Source organism: Ruditapes philippinarum, unplaced genomic scaffold (assembly GCF_026571515.1).
Source record: "Ruditapes philippinarum isolate M1 unplaced genomic scaffold, ASM2657151v2 ctg979_1_1_1_1, whole genome shotgun sequence".
Taxonomy (NCBI): Eukaryota; Metazoa; Mollusca; class Bivalvia; order Venerida; family Veneridae; genus Ruditapes; species Ruditapes philippinarum.
The window spans coordinates 120,923-142,308 of NW_026866846.1; the positions used below are offsets into that span (position 1 = coordinate 120,923).

A 21,386-nucleotide genomic window follows, 5' to 3' on the forward strand; every position below is an offset into this window, starting at 1 on the left:
TTATGCTTTTATCTTTCATTTTTCATGTAATCATAGGGTTAATCAACCAGTGTGAATATACAAGTTTATAGAATGGTAGTTAGTACTTTAGCGTCACAACGATACTAAGTAAATTAATTCATAAATAAACCATCCACATTATAAACAACGTTTGAAGTTTTTATGATCGATGTAAAACAGTCAAATAACAATCTTTCAAACTGACACAATTAACTGTTTAAAAAACGCGGACAGTGACGTTTTATGTATAAATTATACGTTAATCACGCAACGTTGTTCTAACAGATGAGACTATTTTAGTGTACAAAAAAGAAACAAATCATTCGTAATCTTAAACTCGTTTGTAAGGACTAACAGAAATGGATATTATCAAATATTTCGGCTGTTTTGTTTGTTTGGTTAGTATACTTATTGATTTCCATACACATTTAATGCTACAACTTAACTTCTCCTTCAAAAATATTCTACATTTAATAAAGGCATCTGTTCAAAGTCTCTGTAACAGTAAAATATAGATATATGTTACGTTATCAGAAGCTTTTTTATAATAATTTATTCTATTCACTTATTCACTTTTAACTGTGCGTATATTATGTGCCTTTTGCAAAAATATTGAATTTGTAAAGCATAGGTGTGGGATGTTGCTAAACAGACAAATTATCAGAATCTACAATTTTCGTTTTTATGCTGCCTAAGAACTCCGTTTTTTACAAATATTTCTGTGATTAACTCAGTTATTGTATGTGCATAAAGAAATTCAGTAAGTTTAAATATAATTTTTATACAGGCACTGTTCTATGGTCCAAATTTCTCGGAAGCACAACACATGATGGGAGACCCGTGTAAGTTTCTTTTTGATTTTATTTCATATTGTCGTTTAGATTATTATAAAAAATAAAGATACTGTAACACTGAATTCATAAAGTAGTAGTTATTAGAACACAGCTAAACAGATTATTTTATACGTAAAAATTATATTTGATAATGTCAAAATTTCAATCATAAACATGGTATTCTGTTTAAACGCTATGGTCTCTTTGTTGACATTCATACAGAAAGTAAAACAAACAATTTTGTAAATGGTTTATATCTGTATCTGATTTTTCTTTACAGTTTATCCCCGTAGAGGAGGGTTTCGAAGAGGAATGTATCCTAGAATTCCGCCGATAAGGCCGTACCCCCGAAGAATAATATATCCTGATACAGGCATTTATGAACCATCAATCCTCCCAGTAGTTCGACGTCCAGCTGTTGTTAGTGACAGATCCGATGCTCGCAGACAGAATATAAATATAAGCAATAATAACGAAAATATTCGAGAAAACCATGGTTCTGGTAACGTCAACGTAAATCAGGGTAAGTAATTTATATAAGACTCATAATAACATCTTAGCACTGATGACCTTCTCCTATTACCTTAAATACTAAATGTAAGAAACATGCGTGTTTCGTGCGGGAATATCAATATAGCGAGCCAACAATATGTGCTGCCATCAGCTAAAAAGGCTTATCGGGCAAAAATATGAGTACGCTCAGTTTCTGCCAGCTACATAGGCTAAGGAAATGACTCTTGTCTTTTGTAATTAGCATGTACTCAGTTAAGACTATTTGAACTGTAATGATTATCATATTTTTTCCAGACTGATATCACTTTAACACACATCTTGTAAGTATGAAATAAAACCAGATAGGTTTGTCAGTATTTTTGAAATGATCATTACAGTTATAATATTATTATAAGATAAAATGTTAAAGATTTGTTTCTATGATAAAGTTACTTGTACCTTGTTAAGTTGTTTTTAAATAGCTTTGTACTAGATTCCATTAATGCATACACACTTATAAACAAACAATATCATTTCAGTAACAAACTCCAGAACGAGAAGATGTGACTGTCACGCAGATCCGTTTATGCAGCAATGTGGACCATATCAACGATGTGTTCGAGACAGTACTTGTACCGGAGGAGCAGGTAACGGCGTGTGTCAAGACGCTGGTTTTGGTGGGGGCCATGGCGGAATGATGATTTAATTGTACCATATCAGAAAGTTGTCAAATAAAATTTTATATATTTAAAACATGTGTATGCATTTCTTATATCATTGATATAAAAAATACAAAATATGCCCATAAAAAGACAATGTTATAAGTACAGAAAAAGGGATATAAAAGGGCAGACTATTAAGAAAAGTCAATAATTTTTCTCTGATGACAGCAAATTCACTTTTTGATCTTTTAGGTTAATGTTATTGTGAAAAATGCAAGATAGCTTAGTATGATGCTCAATGGTGCAACTTTGCGGATTGTGTTTAAATGAATGTAGTATATTTCAATCCATTTTCTTTCCACTCCACCCCCCCCCCCCTCATGTTTTTTCTCATTGTATAGAAGTTGCATGCTAATCAACAACATTTTTTTGTAACTATAAAGAAGAATGATAGTACACTGCTGATTGAAAGCATGAAAATGCATGTCATTGCAACACAAAATCTGTTTGCACCTGACATTAACCTATGATTGATAATAATTAATCACACAATTAACTATCAACAATCTATCGTAATTTCGAAATATGTCGAGCTTCATCCTGTTTTGCAGTTTTGATATTACATTCTGTTGCAATATCAATGTACAGACATTTGGTTCATTCCTCTAGCAAAACGTCTTAATCATTTAAAACTGGCGAACGTTTCTCACGTTGTGACTAAAAAAAAGATCTGAAGTTTGTTCCGATGATGGAAGAATGAAGTTTCTAATCCCAAATAAGCCATAACCTCTGTTAGTCTGTTAAGTCCTTCCCTTGATAAATGCTTTTCTTTTTTCTTAATATTTAATTACGATTTAAAATACTCTTCTTATATTGATATTATAATAAATAAACTAGTGAAAAATATAAACATAAACTAAAAAGGTTGTCGACTCGGAAAGAAGCTGGCTTAAGGTTTGACGGAAGAATTAGACTGGCAAGTTAAGCAACCTTTTCCATTTCTAAAAATCTCGAAACAAAGTGATCCATCGGAAGCATTAATCACGACAAACTTACAAGAAAATTGCAGACTCGGTTTGATTGAGTCTGTACATCTAAAACATTGAGTCTAAAACATCTTGAACGCAGCTTTTGCACTTAAACAAAACTTAATAAATCTACAAGTAGCTATCCGACTCTATTGAACAAAAATTTGAACAAAAACAGTTTCACACACGTTGAAAATTAATAGTTGACCTCCAGTTTTTAACAGTGTGTGTTTGTAGAGCTCAAAATGTAAAAAAAGGAATCCCTTAAGAACATCAATATTAGCAAAAATAAAAGGTGTTGCAGGTCTGGTTTGCTCAGTCCTATGATTGTTGGCTTTGCATTGTTGATATCTGTTCTAATTATTTTAAATATGTCTGATCATATACCGTACTGTCAAGTACAAGCCACCATTCACGTCCCCTAGTGCCGGCTTGAGCAGATTTCAAAATTAACATTAAATGTTAAAGATTTTACCTAATAAACATCCGATAAGTTTAGAACAGTTAATGGTACACGTTAGTCATATTCAAGGAAAAGCTGTGTATAGTTCCCAAGTAATAAATCCGTGTACCCGTAACGAGAAAACAATATGATTTTGAAAGGGGACAAGAGGTTATGAAACTGTATATTACAGATAAGCTTTCAAAACCAAAAAAAAAAGAAAAAAAAAGAAAAGAAAAAAACGGCAAAATACTCTAAGGATGAATATTCAGTATTCAAGAAGGAATACTGGAACCAACAAATTGAAAGAAATAGAAGTAAATTAGTTCCAAGCGGAATAAAGACTACTAGGGATGATAAAAATAACCGGACTTGACCATAAATGAAACATGAACAAAAAACATAAACAAATGAAAAAGTTATGCTTTTAATGAAATGCGGCGCATATCATGGTTTTCAAAGTCGCTTTTACGGACAAGCAAATTAGATTTTTTATAGGTATTGCTTTCCGATTCAGTGTGATATATAACAAAAATTCACAGCCCTAGTCCTGTTAAAAATGTTAATCGTGCTAGGGGGCGTGGACGGTAACTTGCACTTTCCAATACCGTTCATGAACAGGCTCAATCAAACCGAGCCTGCAACATTTTCAATTTTGCCGTGTTGGGCTTTCTTTAGGGATTCTGTATTTATCTATTTGACAATAGATAACATTTTCTGTCTCAAAAGAGTCTCACAACATTTTCTCAAAAGCAAAAAGTGGAGCTTTTGGCTTCAAGGCATTTCATAAATGTGTCTATTTCTCCTTAAGTTCATTCGGTGCACTTTTGCAGAGAGTAACCTGTCAGATGATACAGTAAAAGTTGGTATAAAATGCTCCCGTACACTCAACTGAAACCTTATTCTAATTCAATGAATTCGATGAGCTGGCGATATTCTGACTCATAGCGAGGAGAGGCATTAAATACACTTGGAACTGGTACAGGGACATATAGGCCTCTATCAGATTAAATTAGAAATTAGATTACATGGACGGTTTAAGTGACCTACAGCTTGACCTAAAATGCAGTTCTTGTTCACATTGAGGTGCATTATCACCAGTTAACATTGAAGGGTACGACGGTGACGTGTCCCCGTATCCGATAGAGTTCTGCTACTTATCTGTTAAGGTTGATGCACACTCATTAAGCCAAGAAAACATCAACAATTAGAGTAATTTGTTGAGCTATTATACGTTATAACAAATCACGATATACATGTAATTGTTTATGGATCGTATATTGATATTGCTGGTTAGTGTATGCTACATGACCCGATTAGGCATTTGTTTTTTATCAGATAATAGCTTGTTCAAGAACAAAATAGTATTTTCATCATCATCATCACCATCATCATTATCATCATCATTATCATCATTATATTTATTGTATCATAGTTTGGGGACATTTCTGTTGAAAATGTGTCAGAGTTAAATCGTATACATTACATATACATGCACAGTGCGTTAACTGGAGTGCAGGTATTTGTTACCCGCACTCCAGAGCATGCCCATTGATTGGCTCATTTTTCCTGGGGTTTACTTATTGTGACGGCAGGGAAAGGGAAAGCGACAGAAATATCATATTCAGATGCTCATGCTCATTCTTGGTTACATTTGTCTGGGGTTTCTTATTGTGACAACAGGAAACGAGTTTTTATTTATTATTATTATTATTATTATTATTATTATTATTATTATTATTATTATAAATATCCATACTAAACAACTTAAATGTCTATCTTTTTTTTCAAGAAATGTTTTTTATAAGAATATCCAAGTGAAACATATTCTATTGTTTAGATCAATATTTGAATTACCTATGTAAAACGTGCTCACTGTGAACTAATTTATTTTAAAGAAAACCTGTAGATATGGCATAAACTTCACAAGCAATATTGATCTAGGAAGGGCTTAATCTAATGTTGTAAGAACTTGTTGTCCAACCCATTTACATTTTGATATATACTCATTATTTGTATAATATGTTTGTAAACATGTATTTAATGCAATAAAATATGTTTAAACTAAGCGATATAGATGAACAACATGCATTTCAGTTTAAGTTAATGAAGTTGCAAATGTTTCAGTGAATATTTAATGCTGTTGACAAATTGATTATCGATTTTTAAAAGTGGATTGACTTATTTCGACAAGTCATTTAAGAATTTGTATAAAATGGACTATAAACGACATACCTTAAGATCTTTTGTACGTGTATACTCATAAAAATATTAACATGTTTATTTGTTATAACTAATATTTCGACAATAAGAAAAAAATCGAGATCCCTAAATTACAACCAAAACAGCAAGATTAAAAATGTTGCAGACTCGCTTGATTTAAACAGGAAATGGTGAAATTTCGAATAAAGGAACATTTCCAAAATTCTGGAAACAAAGTGATCCCTCGGAAGCATTAATCACAACAAAATAACATAAGAATTGCAGACTCGGTTTGATTGAGTCTGTACATGAGGGATAATGATTAAGTGCAACATCCCTCACGCCCCCTAGCACCGGCTTGAGCGGTACTCAATTCTCAACACTTTATAGTGTTGGCATCAATGATCCCGAAGGACCAGAAAATATAACAACACTGAAGTGAAGTACGGGGCAACTTTTTACGGCTGCCACACGGCACTTGACACCTGCTGTTGTGAAGTACAAAATTCTGGAAACAAAGTGATCCCTCGGAAGCATTAATCACAACAAAATAACATAAGAATTGCAGACTCGGTTTGATTGAGTCTGTACATGAGGGATAATGATTAAGTGCAACATCCCTCACGCCCCCTAGCACCGGCTTGAGCGGTACTCAATTCTCAACACTTTATAGTGTTGGCATCAATGATCCCGAAGGACCAGAAAATATAACAACACTGAAGTGAAGTACGGGGCAACTTTTTACGGCTGCCACACGGCACTTGACACCTGCTGTTGTGAAGTACAAACTTCTGGAAACAAAGTGATCCCTCGGAAGCATTAATCACAACAAAATAACATAAGAATTGCAGACTCGGTTTGATTGAGTCTGTACATGAGGAATAATGATTAAGTGCAACATCCCTCACGCCCCCTAGCACCGGCTTGAGCGGTACTCAATTCTCAACACTTTATAGTGTTTGCATCAATGATCCCGAAGGACCAGAAAATATAACAACACTGAAGTGAAGTACGGGGCAACTTTTTACGGCTGCCACACGGCACTTGACACCTGCTGTTGTGAAGTACAAAATTCTGGAAACAAAGTGATCCCTCGGAAGCATTAATCTCAACAAAATAACATAAGAATTGCAGACTCGGTTTGATTGAGTCATAAGCCACAAAATGTAGGTGCTTCTGACAATTCTGCAATCATAATACTCAGCAACAAAACATTGTTTAAACAAATGTGTGCTCTGTCTGTCCGTCAATCTTTAATAATCTTATCAAATATCTACCATATCAAAGATATTGTCCTTGACATAAATTCATATATCAGACTCTTTGCAGATGATACAAGTTTGTATATTATCGTTGACAATCCTGCTACCGCTGCTGCAACACTTAACTTAGATCTCGAGAAAATTACTGTATGGGCAAACAGATGGCTTGTCACTTTCAATCCAAATAAAACTGAATCTGTCATTTTTTCCCGTAAGGTTAATAAACCTGTTCATCCTCCCCTTAGTATGAACGGAATACAAATAAATGAGGTGACCACTCACAAACATCTTGGAGTAACTTTTTCATCTGAAGGAACTTGGCATACCCATATAATGAATATATCACAAAAGGCATGGCAACGACTTAATATTATGAGGTCTTTAAAATTCATCACTGATCGTAGATCACTCGAAACTATATATCTTTCTTTCATCCGGCCTCTTCTTGAATACTCAGATGTAGTCTGGGATAATATTACTCAACAAGATGAATTCGAGTTAGAAAAAATCCAACTTGAAGCCTGCAGAATTATAACTGGTACAACGAAACTTGTTTCTTTCTCAAATCTGTATGAAGACACATGTTTTCAACCCCTAAAAGTAAGACGCTATAAACACAAACTAATTCTGCTATATAAAATGTTCAATCACCTATCTCCACAATATTTATCTTCCATAGTTCCAAACACAGTAGGACAAACTTCAGTATACAACTTACGAAATGCAAGTAACACTAGAAATATTTTCTGTCAAACTCAACTTTATTCAAATTCATTCTTACCATCTTCGATTAAAGACTGGAATGATCTCCCTGTCGAACTAAGAAATGCACCATCGCTTGCAATTTTCAAAAAAAGACTAAATGAAGATGTCCAAAAAGTTCCAGCTCACTATTATATAGGTGAAAGAAGATATCAAATAATACATACACGATTAAGAACACATTGCAGCTCTCTGAAAGAACATCTGTTTTCAAAAAACATAATAGATAGCCCTTTTTGTATATGTGGTGAAATAGAAAATACAGAACACTATTTCCTCCGCTGCCCCATGTATCAAGATGACCGCACTATCCTTATAAACAATTTAAGTCAAATCACAACTGTTACATTGAATAATTTACTATACGGCGATAATTCACTTACCGGTGCTCAAAACGAAACAATTATATCACATATACATAAATACATACAAAAAACAAAAAGATTTGATACATAATAATATTCGTTTGAAAAGAAAAAGGTCCTCCAACTCCATAGTAGTAAAGTGACTCTCTTTCTCTTGTTCCTTATCTCTTCTTCTCTTCTATTATTACTTCTCCTCCAATGTACATGTTTTAATAATTAAAGTTCTCAACATATTAGTTTAATTAACCAATCACTAAACTAAGCAATATATCCCTTTAAAAATGAATTCATACTCGTGCTTATACCTCTAATCTAACAGCAATGTATCTTAAAATTAGTTCATGAATACTTGACATAAACATAGTATGTATAGTAAGAAAGCAAGAACAAGTCGATATGATATGTATAGTTTAGTTTAGATATTTATATTTTGTTACCATTTTTTGAAATTTGTTAAATACTGATTACGGAGAGAGTTTTCAAAAAAGCTTTTCAAGCTTCCTACTCAATCCGTAAATTTTATTTTATGTAATTTATTATGTAAATGTGTGGTTTATAAATAAAATATTGTTTAAACTAAATATCTACCATAACTCCTATTAATCCTGCTACAGTTTTCATATCTCAATAATCGTTCCAAATCTTTCAAAAACACTGGCAGTGTGTTCGACTTCAATATAGCAATTTAAAAAAAAAGGAAAAAACAAGATCATCAAGGAAGGGCAGCTACATGCACACAACCCCACACGATCCAGCAACACAGGACTACCACCGGCAAGAAGCCCAGGAACACACCAAAACAAAAACAGGACAGAGCACAAGTCACAGCACGGACGGGGTTCGTCCCGTCAAGTTCTTTTCGAAAACAAATCTAAACGCACACATTCTATAGCTTAACACTCAGAGAAGGTAACTTATTCTAAATATTTTTAATTGAATGTCGTGAAACCGAGTTTTTATAATTAACCATTTATTTTCACCTTTCATCAATCCCGAGAGATGCACCTTTTGCATGTGTTGCATTGGTTTGGTTATTGGTTTTCTAGAGTATACTTATAGTATACCTTTAATTGTAATGGAAATATGACCATGACAGTTGTTTTCATTTTTTCCTATATTCGAATGTGAATATTAATATGTTTGTTTTTTTTTGTTCTTTCTTTGGGGTATTTTACAATCACATCATGTATGAAAATCTGAAAAGCTGAAAAGAAAAAAGTTTGCAAATCGGTGCAGTAAAATATAGTAACTGGGTGCGTTTTATTCTAGATTGAATACACTTTGAAGTTCACCCCTCAATAAAGCATTAGGAGAAAATACGTTTTATATAAACCTATGTGTATATATGGGTTACACAAAAAAACGTTCTAAAATTTATGTGAATCATCCTGAAACTACTCCATTATACGAAATCGTTTTGGAAACATCAATCTGATGCTGTAAGATCCCACAAAAGAGTCAATAATTTAATAATGTGTAGCATTTAATGTAAATTCAGTAGCAAATCGAATGGAACTTTGTAAAGAATACCTGTAAGGTTTGCACATTTTACACTGATAAAAAATTGAAAATTATTATCAAATATCTATTTTTTCGGTATGTACATAAAAATCCATGCAATGAAAGTGTAAGAAAGATTTTTTGTTACTATTATTTTTATTATTATTATTTTGCGCGAAACAGGATACTCCTTTTTATTATTATGTTTTGGTATTTTAACTGATTACGTTTGCTGTTTTCTTTTCCCACTTTGATTGTGCGGTCGATGTTTTGTTTTCTCGTCAATAACTAGCAAACAATTCGTCAAAATGAGAACCAAAAAGTAAAAGTTTATTGACATGTACGAAAGTATCCACAATTCTTACGACCTATAAAGTGTTTAAAGTATATTGACATGTTAAACGTCATGTCAATGAAGAAAGGAAAACAATTAGGGTAATCACTTTCATACGATGGGTACAGTTGTTAAATTACTTAAAAAACTGTGAGAAATCTCGGGATGAATTTAGAATAAGATATTATTTAAAATTTTACAGACTCGATGTGATTGAATCTTGATACGAAAGGGTAACTTAAGGTGCATAAATCTGCCTATAGCATAGAAAACATTGTTTGGATAGAAAACACTTAGCAAAAGAAATTCAATTAATTTAATCAACATAGGGATTTGACAGTGATAAAAGTCACGACAAAGTTAAACAGAATAAACAAAAATGAGGAAATAATCAAAACAGTACTAAAATTTTATCACGCTTTTATTAAGTTTTATTGTCTAATTCCTAAAGACAATTCAATTATTTATTGAATAACGTCATACTTTGGCGGAAATTATGTGGTTACGTATAAAGTCATTTTGTGTGGTTTATAAACAAGGCATCTATAAACAATTCTCTAACGTCACCAACCTTTTGAGCTTCGTAAAATTTTTGTGTATTTTTGCTAACATGATAGATTAATATTTTATTCTTAAGCGCTTTATTTAATGCCCGTCAGCCTTTTATTACCGTTAAACCATGCTAATTAGTAGTAATTTATTCGTTTTGATTCTAATTAAGTAAATAAGCAGCAGATTTTGCAACCTAATTAAAGCGATTCATCTTACAAAATGTTCGTACATGAGATATATATAAAGCTGTGCTATGAACGTTTCAGCATTTTATAATATTTTAACTGCTGTCGATATAACACATTAAAAATAAAATATGGAGAAGAGTTTATACTTGTATTTCTTTCAAGCTATTGTAAGTATACATTTACATTTTGCTTGCGTGTAGCCTGAACAAGATTAAGTACTTAATCAGTTTATACTGTGTTTGTAATCACTAACTTTTGAATTAGCATCAATGGTTTTAGAGAAGGCTGAACGGAACTTATTGTTGTATGTTTGTCTCCTAAAGTTGTCGTGTTTACTTTCACAATTATATGTTATCAACATATGTTCATTTAGCTAACAACTTCATAAAATTTTCTATGTGGTAAACTAAAAACATTAACTATACAAATTATATAAACGGTTATTTGTGTTGTTATTAGTTGTGATACCTTTTTGTTCTCAATATTTACTTTAAAACTGACAAATAAGTGATATTTGGTGCGAAAAAAGTGAAAACATCACATCACATTACAGATTCACACTTAGACTTATTATTTTTATATAATTATTATTATCATAATTATATATCGTTTTTTGTTTGTTTCTTTGTTTTTGATTTTGTTTTTTGTTTTGTTTGTTGTTTTTTTTTATATTAATTTATGCTTTAATTGTCAGATCTTCATAGATTTCTTACCTGCTCTTGCTGCTACATACATAGAGTGTAAATGTTTGTATTATATAAATTTAGTTATTATATTCTTTTGCAGATTGCATTCGCAATATTGGCACTAACAAATGGACAACCGGGTATGTGTTACTTTTTGTTGACCTAGTTTTATTTCTATCATAAATGTACAATGTTTAGTGCTCATACAATTTTATACACATTAATGTTAATGTCAGCGTTTAATATTCGGAAAGTTTTTTAAAACACATTGTATTATTTAATTATGACGAGCTAACTCCCTGTTATTGACATTTACTTGACTTAAGGTTGTTGTCAGAGAATTAATAACAACATAAATAAAACAAATGCTTATTCGTCCTATCATGCTTCAATCTTAAGATTATGATCGTAATTTATTGTTGTTTCATAAACATTTGTAAAGTTTTATATTTCCTGTTACCAGGATACGGAAGAAGACGAATCATACCGAAGAGAATATACCCAAGACATCCTATTGGTGGTGGTATAATTGACCCATATCCTGGAGGATCTATTATAAGCGATCCTTACGTTGATCCATACATTGGGACTGATACACTTGGAGGTGGAGTGTACCCTGCAGGAGGTATAGGTGTTATTGGTGGTCGGCGACGCCCAGTTATCGTAGATGACAATTCAAGAAGAGATGCTCAGGATATAAATGTATCAAATAATAATGTAAATGTGGAACGTCACACAGGTTCAAATAATGTCCATGTAAATCAAGGTAAGTTATTCACTTCTGGAACAGTTTCTATAGATTTTATAATAATAGTATTACAAATGTTAATATAAAGAAAAACAATTCATTACAAAATATCTTACAAAACGCATTTAATTAAATTGAATATAAGTTCCGAACTAAAGAATCTGCAAATCATTCAGTGAAAAGCCTATTTTCATGGTTGGAGTGTTAGGATATAACCTACGTAAAATAACATTGTCTCTGATGCTTCGGGTATCATTAACGTGCATACATATGACAAATTATTTTACTTCCTATCAATTATTTCAGTTACAAACACTAGGACTTGTGAGTGTCAAACTGGTCATATAATGGGAGGACAATGTGGTCTATATCAACAATGTGTATCAGACAGTTCATGTAGTGGCGGAGGAGGAAACGGCGTATGTCGGGACACTGGCATTGGCGGTCCCATCATGGATGGTCCCATGATGGGTGGCCCAATTATGGGTGGTCCAGTTATGGGTGGTTTTGATGGACATGGTCATGGTGGATGGTGATAGTATAATTGTACAATTTTTAGATAATAAAATATTTATGTCAAAACTGTATTGCATTTTATTATTCCTTTAATGGTGCCATGTGCATGAAATATGATTTTAATATACTCTTTGTAAATGATCCAAGTAAATATATATGAAAAAGTATCGAAATAGAAAGAATGTTAATTTGTTCGTCAAATTTCAACACAAGTATGAAGTCTCACATGGAAATGATGCAAACAGCCATTTACATTTGTTGATGCTGATGAATAACGAGTTCGAGAACGTATGTTTGTAAGGCTATAAACAATGAAAGAACAACTTTTTGAAATAATGGACCATATCATTCGTCGACTCTCTAATGAACACTAACAATGCATGTCAGAGACAGTTTATTTCTGTTTAAGTACAAATAATAACGAAAAAATAAAATACATGAAAATAATAATATTTTAATTGTTTTGTTAAACGAACCTGAGTGTAAAGAAACACACTCTATGTGACACGTTTTACCATTGAATAAAGAAAGGTGTTTGTACAGTGGTGGTAGAAACATAATACTTAGTGGTTAATTTAGACCTAAAACAAATAATGACAAATTATAGAGCTAAAGGTTTATAAAACATGTCTGTCTGACAGCATGCTCTAATTTTCTCAGTGATTGACGAAAGCAAAAAATGAAAGGAGCACAATGATTTAAGTGCTCAAAAATCTTTATGCCTTTGATAGTGAACTAAAATTAATAGTTTCAAGTGAAAAACTAAGATGCAAATTGCCATTGGAAGTTAATAATAATTAGTTATTACATAATTATGTCCCCGAAGAGCGGCATATTAAAATCACACTGTCCGATGGTCTGTGCGTCTCCACTTACACAAAATTCGTGTCCAGATTGTAACTGTGCCATGTATTGAAATATTTTTAAATAACTTAGCATACATGTCTACCACATCCAGATTAGACCTATGTCTCTACCTCAAAGGTCAATTTAACACTTACAGCTTGAAAATAGAGAAAATAAGAATCGCTTAAGAAAGCCCAACACGGCAATATTGAAAATGTTTTAGGTTCGGTCTGATTGAGCCTGTTTATGGACAGTACTGTCAAGTGCAAACACAGCCTTCGCCCCCTAGCACCGGCCGGCTTGAGCAGAATTCAACATTTAACATGAACTGATACAATTTTTAAACATCCGCAGATGTGTTCATATTGCGGTTATCATGGAATCTTCAATGTGACACGTAAGTGCAATTCCATGAAAAGCGACATATGGTCCCCAAGTACAAAAATGCGTGTGCCCTAAACGAGGAAAAGATCGGCGGAATTAAATAAAATGGAATTTTGAAAGGGGATCAGAGGTTATGAAACCTGCATATCACAGCAAAGACGCCAAAAGACAAATTTACAAGTTCACATTCTCACAATTAGAGTTTAACATGCATTGAGGAAGTTTAACATAACATAGCATATATGTCTACCATTTCAACACGAAGTGTGTTGTCCAATACATCCTTAACTCCAAGATCAATGTCACCCTTATAGTTTAAAGTTTCCCATACTCACAAAAAAGTTTGAAGGTACACATTCGTTTCCGGGCTGTATCTATATCATGCAAGGAAGGATTCTATAACAAATTTGTATAATTGTTAACATCAAGACGTCGCGTCTTGTACATAAGATACTTTTTGAGGCAGTTCTTCTTTGACATTTTTTAAAAGTTGAACAAGGTCAAAGATTTTTAATTAGAGAAGGAACATAACTTTGCAAGAATGATTTAAGGTGACAACAGACACTTTCCGTGGTACTCACATAAATGTCATTTAAACCAAGTTATTTTAGTAATAATTGTTATTTATTTAATCTTTGTGCATTAAATGTCGTTGATCATCATAAAAAATAACATATTTGAAAAACATGCCTTTGTAAATGATTGATTTTGAATAAAAATTCTAAAATTTTAAATCGTCATATCAAAGTCAATTTTTATTTTTTTGTCATCAAACGTTTGGAAAATAACCATACTTATATTATCTAGGGAACCGTGTCTCAATTTTTTCTATCTTTTCTCAAAAAAATATTACATAACGTCAAACATTTTATGCGACTTTTTTCACCATACATATTACGTTATTAAAGATAATTAAGTCGCTGATTGAGCAAACAAAAATCCCTGACACGGTTCCCTCCGTAAATAAATTTCCTTTCATGTGCTTTAAACCGCATGTTAATTGCTTGATTATTAAAAAAGTTATGCCGATTCAAAGTTAGTCCGACACGCATCAAACGAAGTGTCATAAATCGGCTGTTCTCTCTCGGACCCCCACGTTTCACGCTAAATAATTGCATAATACACAAATATCGCACCAGAGAGGGTCACAAGTTGCGGTAACATACTCTAACAACATTTTATGACCCAGTGACATATGACCAATTAAAAAGCTGCTGTTTAATATCAGTTTATAGCCGAAATTTCTTCAATTCTTAATGTGATTTACTGTTCGTCTGGCATCTTTCGCACATGTCACGTGACTATCGGTAAAATTTGAGGCACTCAGTGGGGAGAAATGGAACGCATTTGCGCACCGCTAGCGGGGTATTTAATTGTTTCCTTTTTGAAGTGTATTATTATTATCAGCAGCATTATTATTGTATTATACCAGTGTCCCTCTGCCTGTGTATTCGTGTATGAAATTCCGTTAAAATATAAAATAAAATAACAACAAACTGAACTACTGACAGTCTTTTAAAGTCCATGGTAGATGTACAAATAAGAACGGGAAATTATATATTTTTTCCACCAAATTGATAATGCTTCACATAATTTAATAGAAATAAAAGGTATTACTCGATCATTATGATCTGGCCTTCTTGACTTCTATTATCATGAATATCATCTATGCACGGCATAGAGATCTAGTTTCTACCGGGATAGACAATAAATTACATACTTTGTCCCAGATTTATTAGTACTGTGTCCGATTTACTGGCGAACAATTTATTTTCACTGAGGATATATTTTAATATCTTTTTTTTATTCATAGAGAAATAATCATCCTTAGATAATCTAAAATGGTTTAGAAATTTGTCAGGAACACCTTACCACAAGTCATATAGGCGTCCACATAAAAAATGTTGTCTGTTTTTGTTGTTGTTTTACTTGACATTGTTAGAAAACGAGGTTGAATGTAAAGTAAGCCCTTGAATCCGTACATAAGTCTATCAACTCAATGTTTCAAGTTTTATTTACATATTCTCTGTTTGCATACATACAAATACAAGAGAAAATACATGTCAATTATTTTACATACAAATAGTCACATGCATAGCAGAGAGCAACACAAAGTTCTAATACAGTTCATTCATAAGAATTATTAACGAAAATTAAACAATTCAGACACATACTGCAGTATAGAAAAAATAATGTTGTTTTTTTTTTTGCCCTTTTTTACCTACATTTTAATTCAGTGCAACAGTACCCTAGTAATTAAGTAACTGAGAATGCCTATAAATAGATTTGTCGCATGATTAAATCGGGTCATTAGGTTCGGACAGGTGTGGACGGCACGTGAAGTAACAATAGAAGTGTGCAGTTGTCGTTAAGAAAAAAATGTTTATTTTATTGATTTATGTTGGATGTTTAAAAATATAAAATGCCAAAAATCTATGAGTTTCAATGTTGGAATTTAATTAAGATGGAAAAAAGCAAAAGAGTGTGTCATTCAGTTGGTGTTTAAGTGTTTGTCAGTTTGATATCTGACTTATCTATATTGAACAGAAGTGATATTATTCTGTTTGTGGATTTACGTGGGTGCGTGACCTTTTGAACATGCAATGTAAGTTTTTTTTTTTTAAATTACTTTTGTGATTTAAGCAGTGTTGTAGGCCTATTGTAGATAGTAGTTTTTTGTTTTTGTTTTTTTCATCACTGTTCATGGATATAGATATATCCTGGTAAAATATCTTTGATTTGGTTGTAGTACATTTGCTTTGTATTGCCTTTACAGATCTATTTCCATGTGTAGACACATGCTTTTACTTATTACTTTGTAAAAGCATAATGAATGGAAATAATAAAAGGGATACATTATATGTCAGAGCTCTTTTTTTTGCGAAACGAAATTATCAAAAGAGCATTTGATATATGAAATTTAGGTTGCTTTTTATTATTTTTTTTTTAATTTATTTATTTATAGATATATTTTAATCTTTATTGGAACATAATTGATATTTCATTCTCACTAAAGGCATTAATAAGTGTAACCTAATCAAAAGATATAAGTGCTTGGTTGCTTTGCCTTGTAAATGTCCCACCCCCCCCCCCCAAAAAAAAGGGGGGTGGGTGGGAGCTTTTAACAATATATTGACATTTTGACATTAAATTTTAAAAATAATAATGTGCATCATAAGAAGAAGTAGGTAATGTAATATGAAATATATTAAATAACAAACACAAAAACATGGTACATACCAGTCAAAAATAGTTTAAAGATCAAGCATACAGGCATATATCTACAAATATATTTAACATGGTGAACATATATACACATATACAAATTTATCAATTAATTTCTAAACAATTTCATGATACAGTCCATAAATTTGCCTAATCTTATTAATTCCTGTTTATTTTCAATGTTTAAGAGTTGGGAGAATTTTAAAATATTTGGATTCCTGTAATAATATGGTTTAATAAATTTTTTTCTTTCTTCACATAAGAATTTGCAATTGAAAATGTAATGAAATTCATCCCCTACTTCATTTAAATTACATAATGTACATTTTCTTTCTGTATATGGTACTCCTGTCCATCTTCCTACTTCCACTGGGAGCCTATGATTTCTTGTCCTAAAACTTGTGATAATTTTACAAAAATAATTAGGAAGAAAATTAAGATACTTATTTGTGCCAAATTCATTTTTAAATAGTTTATAATTAATACTGCATGTTGATTTGGTAACTAAATCATTCCATTCTTGTAAGTACTGGTCATTAATCTTTTGTTTAAAGGCAAGAGGGAACCATTTTCTATTCATTTGAATTTGTTGCTGCCATATATTTCCAAATCCATTTTTTGTAACTAAGTCTTTTATATGCATTAACCACTTTGATTTTAATTTACCCTGATCATGTAATCCATATAGAGTTAAATACATATTGTTAGATAATTTGTTGCTTGTTATATCAGTCAATTTACACCAAAAATTAATAATTCTACTATTAATGTCTATTTGAAGAGGTTTTACTCCTAATTCACCATATATCATGTATGAAGGTGTTGTCTTTTTAAGATTGAGTATCATTTTAAAGAATTTTAGTTGTATTTTTTCAAGTTCTTTACTGCCTGAAAATCCCCATATCTCACAGCCATACAACAAGATGGGTTTAATAGCTTTATTGAAGAGGTTGACTTGTAAATCAATGGTCAAGTTAAGAGACCTAATCTTTTTTTGTAATGAAAACATAGCTTTATTTGCTTGATCAGCTATATGTTGTTTAGTTTTTTTTAAACTTTTAGTCCGTGAAAGATAGAGACCTAGATATTTATACTCATTTGTTGTTTCTTATATGGTTTCATTGAATTTAAAATAGTTGTTATATTTTTTGCTTCTTGAGTCAAATATGAGTACTTTAGTTTTTTGAGTAATTACTTGAAGTTTCCATTCTTTACAGTATTTATCAAATATGTTTAAATTTTCTTGTAAATTTTCACTAGTTTCACTCAGTAGAACAGTGTCATCAGCATACAAAATAATAAACAATTTAAAGTACATCCCAAACTCTTTGTGGCTTATTTTACATTCAATACCTTTTACATTTTCACTGCAGAGATAATTTTCAAGATCATTTAAATAAATTGCAAACAATAAAGGTGAGAGATTTTCTCCTTGCCTCACTCCATTCATGCAGGGGAAAAAATCTGAATATTCATTATTTGATTTGATTCTTGATTTGATATTATGATACATATTCTTGATAACAGTAAAACATTTTCCATTAATATTATATTTCAATAATTTTTGCCAAAGTCCCTGCCTCCACACTGTATCAAATGCTTGCTTAAAGTCTATGAATACACAAAATAATTTCTTTTTCTGTTCAGATAGTAAATCTATAAGGCAGTTTAGAATAAACAAATTATCAGTTGTAGAGTGAGTTTTTCTGAATCCAGCTTGACAGTTTCCTATCAGGTCATTTTCATCTGAGAATTTATTTAAGCGATTATTGATTATTGCAGTAAATAGTTTTCCAAAGCAGCTTAGTAGGGTAATAGGTCTATAATTTTCTGGTGATTTTACATCTCCTTAATTTTTATATATTGGTATGATATTATCTTCAGTCCAGCATTCAGGTATTATACCATTGTCAAGAATCAAATTGAATAGCCTTACATAAATAGGTAGCATAGTTTTTATGCTGCATTTAATATGCTCATAAAGAACATTGTCAACACCAGGGCTCTTGTTATTCTTTAATGTTTTGACAGTTTTAAGTATTTCCTCTTCAGTAATTGCGATATTTATATCTTCATTTATTTCATTTATCCTATTTAATTCTTCATCTCTGGTATCATTTTCTTCATTAATTTCATGACAATTTATAAATTTAAAATATTGGTAAAGATCTTCTATTTTTGATTGTTGTTAAATATCTTTTTTATTGATATTGTTTATTGTTTTCCAAAATTCTTTTGGATTATTTCCCTTTATATTTCTTAAATGTTCAATTTTGTTATTTCTGAATGATTTATATGTTGCATTTATTCTATATTTATACTGCTTGCTTACATTCCGTAGTATGGATTTATTTCTTTCTGTTTTATTTCTATTATACAATTTGCGTGCAATATGGTATTGGTTCCTACACCTGAAACATTCCTGGTTAAACCAAGGCTTGAAAACATTCCCCTTTTATTCTTTTTCTTATAAATTTTCTGTGATCCAAATGTGAGTTTACATGTGTTCAAAAATAGGGAGTTAATGTCCTGTACAACTACATCTATATTTTTCTGAGTGACCATTTTTGAGTCATTTATTGAATTAAGATTATCAATTATGTTTTGTATTTTATTTTGATCTATATTTTTATTAAAGTCATCTGTATTTACATTAGTATCCCATAGTTTGGCAAAGCTGTCATTTGATTTTGTACTTTCTGTATTGGTTTTATCAATCACATTTTGTCTAAGACTAAAGGTTAAGACAACTGGATTATGGACATCTGAGTAGAGATCAGAAAAAGTCTCTACATGTATATTCTTAATTATTTCAAAAAGCTTTACTGTACACACAAAATAGTCTACCGTACTACATCCATTACATGTGGTACATGTATTTAAATAATCAGTTCCAACTCTTCCATTTATGATAAAAAGGTTATTGCTAGCACAAAAATCAATCATCATATTACCATATTCATTTACGGTTTTATCAGCTGTTTTCCTTTCTAAAGCAATATTACACTCATTTAATTTGTTCAAAACAAAATTACTGTCATATATAAGATCATCATTTCCATTTTGGTGTAAAATAAACTCGTCACATATGATAAAATCTTTTTTTCACCAACACGTGAATTAAAATCTCCAAAAAGGAGTAAAGCAAACCTATTTGAAATTGGTGTGGCTGTTTTTTGAATTGTGTTTTTATCTTTTGAATGGTTATTATATCTGTTTGTTGTCTTTGCATAGTATACCTTTGTACTGTTATATTCATGTTGAGTTGTTCGTTGAGGGGCACTTCCATTGTTACTGTTCATTTTACTATTTCTGTTTGAGTTTTGCACCATTGTGTTTCTGTCTGGTAAATACCTTACATTTTCTATGAATAACTTGTCTCTTACAAGTTTTACTCTTTGTCCTTCATCTTTGGCTTCTTTCATCTTTGGATATAGGGTCTTTCTACGTTCTTCTATTTCTCTTGGAAATTGCTCTCTTACACCATAGTTTGTGCTTTTGAGTATATCTGGAGCAGCAAATTTTATTAGATCTCTCTGTTTTTGTTCTCTGAATTTGGCAATAATTGGTCTTGGCTTCAATTGGTTTATCATTTTTTTACCAAGTCTATGAACTCTCTGGAAATTTATATCTTCATCAAACTTCATTTCATGTTTGATAAATTCACATAAGGTGTTTTCAGTGTTTTCATACTGGCCTTGTGTCTCTGGTTCCTTGATGTTATAAAATATTAGGTTGTCTTGCATGCTTCTGCACTGTAGATCAAGTATTGTTTCATTTTGTTCATTTTGGTAATCTTTTACTTCTGTTATTTGTGATTGTAGGTGTGCCATCTGTCTTTCCAGGGCGGTGATTTTGTTACTGTCTTCTGACCTTTCATAATTGATGTTTTCATATAATTCACTAACAACTTCAATACTATGTTGATATTCATTGATTTGTTTGGTGTGGTGTTGCATGCTTTCATTCAGGCTATATACTTTTTGCCCCATCATTGTTAAATTTTTTTTTGTTTCATGCATGTCTTGTACTTGATTTTCTATAGTATTTATTCTTTCATTTTGGTGTCTTTGTAATATCTATCAGATTAACGGGACAGACAAATTATTTTCACACATTATGGATATTTAAGCAACTACATTTTTAATCAACCCCGTGGTCGTGCGATTTGCCGCTATGCTTAATTATTTATGTTTCATACATTTTGTTACGTACATTGGCCGACAATTACTTAATTTTTAAAAAAGGCTAAATGTTGAGATATTCATTAAAGATGTTCGGTAGTTGTACGATACATGTATTACGAGAAGTATGGACCAGTATGGACCTGTAATTCACGGATATATGGAACTACCGATT

The 21,386-nt window shown here is 31.6% G+C and overlaps 2 protein-coding genes across 2 annotated transcripts; both read left to right on the forward strand.

The window, feature by feature from the left end:
* The first annotated feature begins 243 nt into the window (after nucleotides 1–243).
* LOC132733973 (uncharacterized) lies at nucleotides 244–2,082 on the forward strand. Its single transcript, XM_060720670.1, has 4 exons — nucleotides 244–398; nucleotides 788–842; nucleotides 1,114–1,356; nucleotides 1,865–2,082. Exons 1-4 carry the CDS (start codon nucleotides 360–362, stop codon nucleotides 2,029–2,031), a joined length of 504 nt encoding a protein of 167 aa, XP_060576653.1. The 5' UTR covers nucleotides 244–359; the 3' UTR covers nucleotides 2,032–2,082.
* Nucleotides 2,083–10,634: 8,552 nt separating this feature from the next.
* Nucleotides 10,635–12,641, forward strand: LOC132733976 (uncharacterized). Its single transcript, XM_060720675.1, has 4 exons — nucleotides 10,635–10,789; nucleotides 11,409–11,448; nucleotides 11,772–12,074; nucleotides 12,363–12,641. The coding sequence occupies exons 1-4, from the start codon at nucleotides 10,751–10,753 to the stop codon at nucleotides 12,590–12,592; spliced, it is 612 nt and encodes a 203-aa protein (XP_060576658.1). The 5' UTR covers nucleotides 10,635–10,750; the 3' UTR covers nucleotides 12,593–12,641.
* The last annotated feature ends 8,745 nt before the right edge of the window (nucleotides 12,642–21,386 follow it).

Coding starts and splice junctions, on each gene's coding strand:
- LOC132733973 (XM_060720670.1), top strand. CDS start 360: ATGGATATTATCAAATATTTCGGCTGTTTTGTTTGTTTG. Junction 399..787: donor TCGGCTGTTTTGTTTGTTTG/GTTAGTATACTT, acceptor ATTTTTATACAG/GCACTGTTCTATGGTCCAAA. Junction 843..1,113: donor ACACATGATGGGAGACCCGT/GTAAGTTTCTTT, acceptor TTTTCTTTACAG/TTTATCCCCGTAGAGGAGGG.
- LOC132733976 (XM_060720675.1), top strand. CDS start 10,751: ATGGAGAAGAGTTTATACTTGTATTTCTTTCAAGCTATT. Junction 11,449..11,771: donor ACTAACAAATGGACAACCGG/GTATGTGTTACT, acceptor TCCTGTTACCAG/GATACGGAAGAAGACGAATC. Junction 12,075..12,362: donor TAATGTCCATGTAAATCAAG/GTAAGTTATTCA, acceptor CAATTATTTCAG/TTACAAACACTAGGACTTGT.